Here is a 12,793-nt window from a genome sequence, read left to right on the forward strand (position 1 = left end):
AAAGGCTTAGCAGAAGGTTTATCGCAGTTGAATAAACTTTTTGCTCATTTTGAAGGAAAGGATCCAAATATTGAAAGATTTTCAAGAATTGAACGCATGGTTCTAGAAGCTTTTCGTCCATACCGGGAAATTTATGAAGAGAGAAAAAAACGAACCATTCAGACAAAACTCAACATGTTTATGAAAAAAACATCTTCTCCGTCTACCAGTACCCCCAGCGATTACCCCAACGATCCCCAGCCAACCACCAGCAGACAATAATTTCTATAAATTAAATATTAAAATTAGTTTTGTTCGAAAGTGTAAAATGATTCATAATCTTGTAATGTATTTTGTATTTTTATGTTTTGCAAATAAATCAAATGTAATAACCAATTATGTATTTGATTCAAACCTATAAATAAATTAAAAATAATACTGTTTGAGTTACGACAAGATCGTCTTACGACGGCTCTGTCAGAACCTGATGCCGTCGTAAGTCGGCGACTACCTGTATATATAATGACACAATCACGGGCAGTCACACACGATCAGCTACAACTATACTCGTGGTAGTCCGCTACAACAAGACTGAGCGTGCAAGGGAACAATACCACACTTCCTGTCCACCCGAGGGTAGATGCGTTGCGTATCATTCCTTTGATGTGACGGCAAAAGACCGACATGGTGGATCAAGCCCGTTGCGTATCTTTGTATCATATTTTGATATGCAAAGGTGCATCGCTTTCCCGTCCACATTGCTACGCAACGTTGATACAATACGTGGAAATGCAACAAGTGTGGACACGGCTTAATACAAGACCAAAATTCACTTTGGCTGAAAGTAACTAGTGGTGTCCCACAGGGTTCAGTGTTGGGACTGATAATGTTTGTAATATATGTGAATGACATAAATGAAGAAATAGATAATTATATGAACTTATCTGCAGATGATGCTAAGCTGATGAGAAGAGTAGAAAATGTAAATGACTGTATGGTACTGCAAGATGATTTAAATAAGATAAATATATGAAGTAAATCTTGCTAATGGAATTCAATTTAAGTAAATGTAAAGTAATGGAGTTTGGTAAGAGTAAGAGAAGAATACAATATCATTATGAGATGGAAGGTGTGAAGTTAAAGAAGTCAAAAGAGGAAGTGGATTTGAGAGTAACAGTTACTGAAAATTTGACTCCGGTCAGACATATTGATAAAATTACTGGAGACGATGAAATAATAAAAAAAAAGAATGGCATTCTCTTAATTGGATAGAGAAATTATAAAAAAGTTGTTGATTTCCATGATAAGATCAAGATTGGAATATGTGGCAGTGATGTAGTCTCCTCATACAAAGAGGAATATTATAAAATTAGAGAGTATAAAGAGCAGCTGCTAAGATGGTTCCGGAGTTGACTAAATCGACCTATGAAGAGAGATTAAGAATGTTGGAAATTCCTACCCTTGAAAATAGGAGAGAGAGAGAGAGAGAGAGAGAGAGAGAGAGAGAGAGAGAGAGAGAGAGAGAGAGAGAGAGAGAGAGAGAGAGAGAGAGAGAGAGAGAGAGAGAGAGAGAGAGAGAGAGAGAGAGAGGAGATTTAATAAACATCTATAGAATGATAAATGGTATGGAAAATGTGAACAAAGAAGGTTTTATAAATTTAGACACAGAGTACAAGGGGACACAATAAGAAGTTAAAGAAAATTAAATGTAGAAGAGACATTAAGAAGTATAGTTTTCCTCACAGAAGTGTGAACAAGTGGAATGAACTCAGTGAAGACATTGTAAATGCCGAAAGTGTCAGTGCTTTTAAGACCAAACTAGATAGATTTAGAGACAGGATACTATGAGATTACTCCCCTCCCATAAACCACAACTCAGTAAATACACACACACACACACACACACACACACACACACACACAGTAAGTAAATGTAAAGTAATGGAGTTTGGTAAGAGAAAGAAAAGAATACAATATCATTATGAGATGGATGGTGTCAAGTTACAGAAATCAATAGAGGAAGTGGATTTGGGAGTAACAGTTACTGAAAATTTTATTCCGGACAGACACACTGATAAAATTACTGGAGAGATGATGAATTTGTTAAAAAGAATAAGAATAGCATTCTCAAATTTTGAAGAGGAAATAATAAAAAAGTTGTTGATTTCCATGATAAAACCAAGATTGGAACATGTGGCAGTAGTTTGGTCTCCTCATATAAAGAGGAATATTATAAAATTAGAAAGAGTACAAAGAGCAGTCACTAAGATGGTTCCGGAGTTGAGTGAGTCAACCTATGAAGAGAGATTAAGAATGGTGGAAATTCTTACCCTTGGAAATAGGAGAGAGAGAGAGAGGGGGGATTTAATAAACATCTATAGAATGATAAATAGTATGGAAAATGTGGACAAAGAATGTTTTAGAAATTTAGACACACAAAGTACAAGGGGACACAGTAAGAAGTTGAAGAAAGTTAACTGTAGAAGAGACATCAAAAGTATAGCTTTCCTAACAGAAGTGTGAACAAATGGAATGAACTCAGTGAAGATGTTGTCAATGCCATAACTGTCCATGCTTTTAAGACCAAACTGGATAGATATGAAGATGGGATAATATGAGATTACTCCCCTCCCATAAACCACAAGGTAAATACAACTAGGTATATACACACATTTTTATGAAAAAATAACTGGAAAGAACTATTTGAAGGTAAAGTAGAGCAAGAAAAATATGAGATATTTTTCAGCAAGTATAGAGAGGGGGTGCAACAGTTTGTACAAAGTTGTAAAGTGACAATTGGGAAGCATGAATGGTATAATGCCAGGTGTGTCGAAGCAAAAACAAAAGAAGACAGGGCATGGAGGAAAAATGATGAGAAAAACTGAACACAAATACTAGGGAAGAATATAGAAAGGCAAGGAATGAATATAGTAAAATAAGAAGAAAGAAACTTTGAAAGTGACATAGTAAAAAAGACAAGGAATTAATATAGTAAATAAGAAGAAAAATTCTGAAAATGACATAGTAAGAAAATACAAAGAAGATTCCCAAACTCTTCTACAGATACATAAACAAGAAAATGAAACATAAGGATGGCATAAACAAATTAAAAAGGGAAGGAAGAATTTATGAAACTACTGAGGGAATTTTGGCACCCACCGAAACGATAATTACTCCCAGTGAGGTCTAAAGCACTGGATCAGGGGGTGCTGTGAATTTATCATTAAACCCAGCTGTGACCTCACTGAATGTTTCCCTTTGCGTCTCACAACACAAGGGGGGCAGTCACAGCCTGCCCTCTAAAGACAACTCTCTCCCTCCACACAAAACTACCAGCACTTAATAACACACACACACCCTTCACTCAAAATTTCAAAATTATCATGGTGACTCTTACACCACCCCAGAGTCCCCATCTGGGGAGGAGACCACAAATGACCCCAGGTCGGACTGCCCTTCTGACAACGACCCAAAGTGTCTTGACACCCCCTTCAACTTTTTCTTCATTAATTTCTGCAATATTCCCAGTCTAATATCTAATTTTCAATCTATAGAACACCACCTCTCCTCTACTAAACCTCACCTTTTCCTCACTGAAACACAGGTGTCTGAGGCAACTGACAGTAGCCACTTTTCTGTTCCCTCCTACTTTTTCTATCCTCATTTTCAATCCAAAGCTGCATGTTGCATTTATGTGCACAACGACTTATCCACCATCTGGCTACGAGTACAGAGTCACTCTCAAACTAAATTTATCTGTGCTATATACCTCTCACCTAACTCCTTTGACTATAAGAATTTTTTTTGATTACTTAACTTCCAAAGTGGAACACATTCTGACTCTTCCCTTTTGAGGAGATCTCCATTCTTGGAGACTTCAATGTTCATCACCAGCTTTGGCTTTTCTCTCCCTTCACTGACCATCCTGGTGAACTAGCCTTCAACTTTGCTATCCTCCATGACCTAAAGCAATTGGTGCAATACCCTATTCATATTCCTGACCGTCCTGGAGATACACCCAACATTCCTGACCTTTTACTGACCTCTAATCCTTCTGCTTATGCTGTGACCCTCTCTTCTCCATTGGGCTCCTCCTATCACAATCTCACATCTGTATCTTGTCCTACCACTCCAATCCCTCCTCAGGATCCCCCTAAGCGAAGGTGCCTCTGGCGTTTTGCCTCTGCTAGTTGGGGGGTCCTGAGGAGGTATTTTGCTGATTTACCTTGGAATAACTACTGCTTCCATGTCAGAGACCTGTCTTTGTGTGCCAAGCACATAACAGAGGTGATAGTGTCTGGCATGGAGGAGTACATTCCTCACTCTTTTTCTCAACCTAAACCTTCCAAACCTTAGTTTAACACAACTTGTTCTCATGCTATACATGATAGAGAGGTAGCCCACAAAAGATACTTAAGCCTTCCATCACTAGAATCTCATGCACTTTATATTTCTGCCCAGAACCATGCCAAGTCTGTTCTCCAACTAGCCAAAAACTCCTTCATTAACATAGTGTCAAAATCTTTCAACATCTAACTCCCCTAGTGACTTCTGGCATCAAGCCAAAAATATTTCCAATAACTTTGCTTCTTCTTTCCCTCCTTTATTTCAACCAGATGGCACCACTGCTATCACATCTATCTATAAAGCTGAACTCTTCGCTCAAACCTTTGCTAAAAACTCTACCTTGAACAATTCAGGGCTTGTTCCTCCCTCTCCTCCACCCTCTGACTACTTCATGCTACCTATTAAAATTCTTCGCACTGATGTTTTCCATGCCCTTGCTGGCCTGAACCCTCAGACGGCTTACGGACCTAATGGGGTCCCTCCTATTGTTCTCCGAAACTGTGACTCCGTGCTTGCACTTTGCCTACTCAAACTCTTTCAGCTCTGTTTGTCAACATCTACCTTTCCTTCTTGCTGGAAGTTTGCCTACATTCAGCCTGTTCCTAAAAAGGATGACCATTCTAATCCCTCAAACTATCGTCCTATTGCTTTAATTTCCTGCCTATCTAAAGTTTTTTTAATCTGTCCTCATCAGGAAGATTCTTAAACATATATCACTTCACAATCTTCAATCTGATCGCCAGTATGAGTTCTTTCAAGGCCAATCTACTGGTGATCTGGCTTTCCTTACTGAGTCTTGGTCATCCTCTTTTAGAGATTTTGGTGAAACTTTTGCTGTTGCCTTGGATATATCAAAAGCTTTTGATAGAGTCTGATACAAAGCTTTGATATCCAAACTACCCTCCTATGGCTTCTATCCTTCTCTCTGTAACTTCATCTCAAGTTTCCCTTCTGACCATTCTATTGTTGCTGTGGTAGACGGTCACTGTTCTTCTCCTAAATCTATTAACAGTGGTGTTCCTCAGGGTTCTGTCCTGTCGCCCACTCTCTTCTTATTATTCATCAATGACCTTCTAAACCAAACCTCTTGTCCTATCCTGATGATACCACCCTGCACTTTTCCATGTCTTTTCATAGATATCCAACCCTTCAGAAACACTAAATCAAGTTGGCGCAGAGTGACAAGTGGGGTACTGCAAGGATCTGTCTTGGCACCTATTATGTTTCAAATACATGTAAATGAAATGACAGAGGATCTAAGGTTTTATAAACCTGTTTGCTGCTGATGCAAAATAATGGAAATAATAAGGGATGAAAATGACTGCAATGAGTTACAAAAGGATATTGACAAGATACATGCATGAAACCAAAGATGGAAACTAGAATTTAATGCCAGAAAATGCCACATGTTGAAAATAGGAAAAGGTAAAAAGAGACCTTAATGGAAGTACAAAATGAGAGGAGGAACAATAATGAAAAGTAATGAAGAAAAAGATTTGGGAGTAATGATTCAAGACACATTATCACCTGAAAGTCACATAAAAGGTATATTTGGCTCTACATACAGCTTGTTAACAAATATTAGAGTGGCATTTAACTATTTAGTTAAATAAATAATGAAGAAAATTATGACAAGCATGATATGACCTAAATTGGAATATGCAACAGTAGTTTGGGCTCCACATAGAAAAAAAGAAATGTGGAAACTGGAAAGAATACAGAGGACAGCGACGAAGATAGTACCAGAATTGAAAGACTTAAGCTATGAACAAAGACTTGGAGATGGGATTATCAACACTACAAGAGAGAAGAAAAAGAGGAGATCTAATAACAATGTACAAATTAGTAAACAATATAGAGAGAATAGACAGAAATCACTTGGTACCACAGATGGAGAAGGGAGAGAGACAGACAACAAGGCATAGGGAGAAAATAAAGAAGAGTGGATGTTCAAGCAACATCAAGAAATAGTTTCCCACATAGAACTATTGAAATCTGGAATGATTTGAAGGAACAGGTGGTTGTGGCAAACAGTGTGCACATGTTTAGAGAAACTGGATAAATATGGTTATGAATACAGGACAAAATGAGCTTTGGCTCGTGCCCTGTACAATACAACTAGGTAAATACACACACAAAAACAAACAGACAAACAAACAAACACACACACACACACACACACACACACACACACACACACACACACACACACACACACACACACACACACACATATATATATATATATATATATATATATATATATATATATATATATATATATATATATATATATATATATATATATATATATATATATATATATATATATATATATATTATACATTACTATGACCCTTATATATGTATAAATGAATATGGAAGAAATGCTAGGAAATGGAGCTGATTAGATCTGACAAGGCAAAATGGTGTTAGAAGATGTGGAGATAAAGGAAAAGTGCATGAAATGAAGCAAGTACAGGCTGAATCACACTACAATTGTGTCTAGCCTCAGGTTAAGTCAGGAGGTGGTAAGGGATGGGGATTGCAGATGGAGAACAAGTGTTGGCTGGACAGGAAAGGATCATTGTGGAGGAGGCTGGACACAGGTTGATGATGGAGTCACAAGTTATGATGAGTTATAGAAGGGAAGAATGCTTAATACTTGAGAGAATGTAACAGTATGAGAATAGAGGGATTGGAAAAGGTGAGCATGTTTCTGCCCAGGGATTAGCTGATGAAGGAACCTCACATGACATGCTTTCCCTTGTTGTCTCATTTATCAACTCAAACTTTGAAGATTAGTATTTTATACATTGATAACTATACATATGTCATTGCATCATGTTGAAAGTATATAATTTTACTCATTACATATAATAGAGAGAGAGATGATCACCCACATTCTCCTCCTACCCCCTACTTACTTATCACCAAAATGAATACACTAACCACACTGCCCATCACCATACCAGCCAATCTTTGATGTTAACAGGGAGGAGAAAAGATGGAACTTCTGCCACTACTAAAATAAATAATGACTGTAATTTTTCTTATAATATATATATATATATATATATATATATATATATATATATATATATATATATATATATATATATATATATATATATATATATATATATATATATATATATATATATATATATATATATATATATATATATATATATATATATATATATATATATAAAATTAGCTGTGCAGTTTAATATAGTAGTCTCTTTTAGGTATATACCAGTACCTGTTCCTAAAACTTAACTGATGGTAGTGTTCATGGATAAAGTCTCCACCATTCTCCTCATCCTTCTATATTCCAGTTCTTTCCCTCTTCCACATATTCACAAAAGAACCTAAGGAGTCAGTAACGACCAGTCAGCATACTTAAGGCAGCTCATGTTTACTTTAGAATGATCTATCATCCTCCTCTGTAAATCAATTACAATATCTACTCGTGACTGTATTAACACTCTTTACTGAATGCAACCTGTTCCTCTATTTGTGAACCAATTTATGCCCGTTTGAGCTATAACAGAATATATATTTGTAAGAAGCCAACATCAAGTGGAATCACAAACTTAATTATACATACAATACACGTCACTAAGAGACTGGCATGAAGCAGAATCACAGCATGTAACTTGCTTATTATAACAATGAAATAATTGACGTCACCTGACCTTTGACCTGACTGAATGTTAGTGATGTCGTGACCCTTTGGGAATCTGGCAGGAGAGCGGCCGCTACACCCACCACTACACCAACACCCGCCCGCAGAGATGCCAGCGTAGAGTTAACTCCGCCAGTGAACAGCAGCGCAGCTTCATTCATCACATACAACGAAGGACGAAAAGGAATATTTAAGCTGAAGTCTGGGTCTGGTTCCCTCCTCTCTAGTCAGGTGATTGTTATGCACGACAATGCGTACCATCCAACAGCTGCAAAGATAAAATGTACTTCGTAATAACAATCCAAGAAAAGTAGAAGTTAGAGGAAGATCGGGCTGAGAAATGCGGAACTTTATGCATATCGATTCAGCATATTGACAATGCAAAACGGCATACAAGTAAAGTATTTTTTTAAGAATAATTCCTTGGAATTACTTTGCAAACCTGTGTGAGGGCTGGCAACACCTGGCAGCTGGTTATGTTTCCACCGCTGCAACAGGATCCTTACATACACTCATTGGAAGATGATTTAACTGGAATAGATAATGACAACAATTAGGTAGCAGCATCATATAATTATCATGTACATACCTATCGAACTGCTACAGGAATTAATTATTACGTTGATTTTTTTTTCCGTGACTGAGAGTGGTGATAGTATATATATATATATATATATATATATATATATATATATATATATATATATATATATATATATATATATATATATATATATATATATATATATATATATATATATATATATATGATGCGTGCTTACAATGTCGATCTTTGAACATCACTAATGAAAAAATGGGCATTTTTTTTTTTCGTTTTATTCCATAATTCCTACCAAATTTGCACAACCAAAAGTTTAGAGAAATGCTAATGACACTGAATATAATCTCACCAAATGTAAAGCAACAGAGACAGAGCCAGTGTGTACTACGCAGTCAATCCAAAACCTCGCTCGCATGAGATGCATAACGCATGGAGGATGGTAGCAGTGGGTGACGGGATGTCTTGCTATTCATTACCTTACCCCACTTTGGTCTTAATATGTAAAACATAGAATAAGAAGGGGAGTAAACTCAGCATTTTAACACAGACTGATAGCAGTGTGTGTGTGTGTGTGTGTGTCTGTGTGTGTGAGGGAAATGTAGATACTATTAAATATTAGGGAAAAAAAAAACTATTATTCCTTCTGATTTATTTTATGAAACCTGAATGTAGGTCATAATATATATATATATATATATATATATATATATATATATATATATATATATATATATATATATATATATATATATATATATATATATATATATATATATATATATATATATATATATATATATATATATATATATATATATATATATATATATATATATATATATATATATATATATATATATATATATATATATATATATATATATATATATATATATAATGACATGTAAACCAAAACTTCGACAACACATTTATTTATTTTATTCGATTCGATATATTTTCAAAGACTCCTTAAGTTCATCCATTCATCCCTTTTCCAATTTTCTGTTTACTAGTTTTCCCTAATTGTTCCCCTACATTATTCCTTATGTTCAGTTGTCTCCTTTAGTACTTCCTTATATTGAATTTCGATCCAGCTCCTCTTTGATAAAGTTTTCCTGTCGATCTGCCAACAATGCGGTCAGTCTAGGTGTTGAAAAGATCAGGGGCTAAAGTTAATCTCTCTCTCTCTCTCTCTCTCTCTCTCTTTCTTGAATGCGCTATCGTTATTCACAAGCAGGCACCTTGAACACTACCGTCTCTCATCTCTATAGCTTCGTCTTACATAATGTATACTCTCATTGTTAATTGAAATTTAAACTATCTATGCACATTCCTATATTTCCACTGGTCACAGTACTTAGTCTGTGATTTCTTGAATACTAGTGTTCATTTTACATCCCAAGACTTGTTAAATTATTAGCCTGTCACGCAGGAGTTGTCGTTGCGCACAATGTGTTCCATCTACCTGTCTTATAAAGTTATATATATATATATATATATATATATATATATATATATATATATATATATATATATATATATATATATATATATATATATATATATATATATATATATATATATATATATATATATATATATATATATATATATATATATATATATATATATATATGTGTGTGTGTGTGTGTGTGTGTGTGTGTGTGTGTAATTCACAACACCCATTAAGTGACTGTTCATCGATTATTCGATTATCACCGTTGGAACAGGTCATGACCCGTATCCTACGAACAAGGTGATTGTAGAAAAAAAAAATCATGCATGCCGCTTTATGAGCTTATATCACTTGTATATTCTAAGATATACCTATCTTTTTTCAGAATCTAGCAACGTTATTTTTTTTTTTCTACTGAAAGTTTTGTAGACATTTTTAATATTTTTTTTTAATACACCATAAGGTTTGAAAACATTTATCTAAATAGGTTATTGTGTTAGGGGACGCTCGTGTTATGCTGTGAGTATGCTGATAACACGATAAATAAACATAACGTGGAGAACTTTCCGTTTTTTTTTTCTTTTTAATCATCCACCTGACCTATTGCAATGACGTCAGTAATCCCCTCATGATTGGCCATAGCTGATCACCAATGACGAAAGAAGGAAGTAGACCAGTGCGGAACCACGTATCAAGGCCGCTAACATAAGGACCAATGATAGGCTGGATTGTTGTCGTTGAACCAATGAGGAACAAGATAACAAGTCAGGCTGGCGGTGAGTGGTGGGGACTCGGGAGGGCGATTACGGTGTGGGTGGGTGGGAAGAATGGGGGGAGGATGGCCAGGAGGCGGTAGTTGGGAGGGTCTTGGAAGGTCTAGGTGGGAGGGACGAGGGAGCCCAGCTGAGCGAGGGGGCGAGTGTTGACATGGAAAAAGTGATGTAGAAAATCGCTGTAATATGATCATTAAGGCAAGTGTGAAGTGTTTTGAGCATTTGTAGTGAAAGAGTGTAGCCAGTGTGTCCCAGGAAGAGGGAGGGGGCAGCTCCAGACTGAGAAGAAAACTACTGCATCCATGAAAATTGGGAGCCACGGAAGTTACTTGAGCAAATGTCAACAAATTGGAAGCATTAAACTTCAAGTACCTCCGTTAAACTATTCGGGACGGTGTAAGGTTATAGTACGGATGTTTCATTGTGACGTATGAGTTAAAATAATTCGTAGGTGAGGCGTGGTTAGGTAGTGTTATGGCATCTTGACGTGACCGACCCCGTTGACTACCTCTTCCTGGACCGAGCGATGGTGCGTGACCTTTTCTTTAAAAAAATTAAAACAAATCCATAGGTTATTGCAATAGTTATAATATGGAAAAGAAATGCAGTATATAAATAAGAGATTATGAAGTTCAGACACGCTTGTATGAAGATAACTTCAGGAGTAGGCATCAGGATTATCAGGTGGCTTGTTTGGTTTTCATTGTGCCTTAATGTTATAGTCAGTCGACTGCTTATGATCTAAACGGTAAATGATTTGTTAAAGACCAAAGTGGTATGTTGAGGCATTATTTTTTTATTTGTTTATTTATTTATTTTTATTTTATTTTATTTTATTTTTTTATTTAATTGTTTATTCATTTTTTATTATTTATTTATTTACTATTATTTTATTTATTTATTTTATCTATTTATTTATTTATTTTTATTTTTATTTATTTATTTATTTATTTTTTTTTTTTTTGTAGAACAGAGATGGAACTGCTGGAGTCAGCTTGTTGGAGAAAAATAAAAACTTGATTCAGAGACAAGCTGTGAAGCAGTTGACACATGAATGCAAAGTAAAACCATTCTTGACAGAATTACTCATAATGTTTTTCTTGACCTTGCCAACACTTAGTTGCTTGCAACCACAAAAATAAAAATCATCAATAGGACTGTTCATTGCAAAAGGAATTCTGTGTGTGGCAGAAATTATGTTGCTGATTTATGTCAACGGGTGGTTAATGAGGGTGATTTAGGGTTAACTGTGGCCCAGGGCTGCTACTTGAAGACTCAAGTGTGAATGAATGTCTGATTTTTTTATTTTTTTATTTTTTTATTTATTTATTTATTTTTTTTTTTTACAATTTTTTTTTTTAACAGTACACTGATTTACTGCATTAATTAAATGTTTGAAGAGACCACTTTATTTAAGTGAACAGTGCTGTTTCTTAATTTTAGTACTTGTGCTCTATTTTCTTTTTCTTCGTGAATTGAAAATTTTAGAATGTGCCCACTCTACCAAGTGCCTCAGTATCAAGTACCTAATGGATATTGTTACAAGACAAATTACCTATATTTAGGTAAACACCATTGGACCGAACAAAGTGGTATGATCTCCATTAGTCATCCAAGGCCATAACCTCATTGGTTCAACCCAGGCAAAAGCAAGTGATGGGGCTTAAGTTAGCAGACATTGTAGCATTGGGATCAGCTGATATGGCTTATGTGAATGAAAAAAAATTATGTTCCATACTGCACAAGGAAAACTCCAGATAACTGAATTATGATTCCAGGTAACATGAGTGAGGGCAACCCAACAGGGGAGAAGCTGGAGGAGTATGTGGAAGCATTACAAGACTACCAATATGAGCATCATGGTCAGACTTTCATCATATCAAAGGGAGAGATCTTCTTGGTCCTCAAAAGCACAAATAATATTTGGTGGCAGGTAGGCATCTGTAGTTTTATAACTGTATAGAATTTTGCAATTGCTGTAGGAA

At 35.6% G+C, this 12,793-nt stretch overlaps 2 protein-coding genes across 9 annotated transcripts in view; one reads left to right on the forward strand and one right to left on the reverse strand.

Annotated features, from left to right (window-relative positions):
* The window catches only part of LOC135104998 (UBX domain-containing protein 6-like), a 51,164-nt gene that overhangs the window by 32,197 nt on the left and 6,174 nt on the right, over positions 1-12,793 (reverse strand). For 2 of the 3 annotated variants that reach the window (XM_064012872.1, XM_064012869.1), the window contains exons 3-4: positions 8,451-8,548; positions 8,028-8,285 (exon numbers count right to left, since the gene is read on the reverse strand). The gene's annotated coding sequence lies outside the window, so the exon portion shown is untranslated. The remainder of the gene's footprint in view (positions 1-8,027; positions 8,286-8,450; positions 8,549-12,793) is intronic. The other variant, XM_064012871.1, reaches the window with a different exon arrangement.
* Positions 10,888-12,793, forward strand: part of LOC135104997 (rho GTPase-activating protein 12-like) — a 43,153-nt gene continuing 41,247 nt past the window's right edge. For 2 of the 6 annotated variants that reach the window (XM_064012865.1, XM_064012868.1), the window contains exons 1-2: positions 10,888-11,006; positions 12,587-12,741. In XM_064012865.1, coding sequence (XP_063868935.1) covers positions 12,592-12,741 — 150 coding nt within the window. In that variant the 5' untranslated portion in view covers positions 10,888-11,006; positions 12,587-12,591. Of the gene's footprint in view, positions 11,007-11,050; positions 11,338-12,586; positions 12,742-12,793 lie in introns of those variants that run through there. The other 4 variants (XM_064012863.1, XM_064012864.1, XM_064012867.1 and 1 more) reach the window with 3 other exon arrangements.

This window comes from Scylla paramamosain, chromosome 11 (genome assembly GCF_035594125.1).
Source record: "Scylla paramamosain isolate STU-SP2022 chromosome 11, ASM3559412v1, whole genome shotgun sequence".
NCBI classification, from domain to species: domain Eukaryota; kingdom Metazoa; phylum Arthropoda; class Malacostraca; order Decapoda; family Portunidae; genus Scylla; species Scylla paramamosain.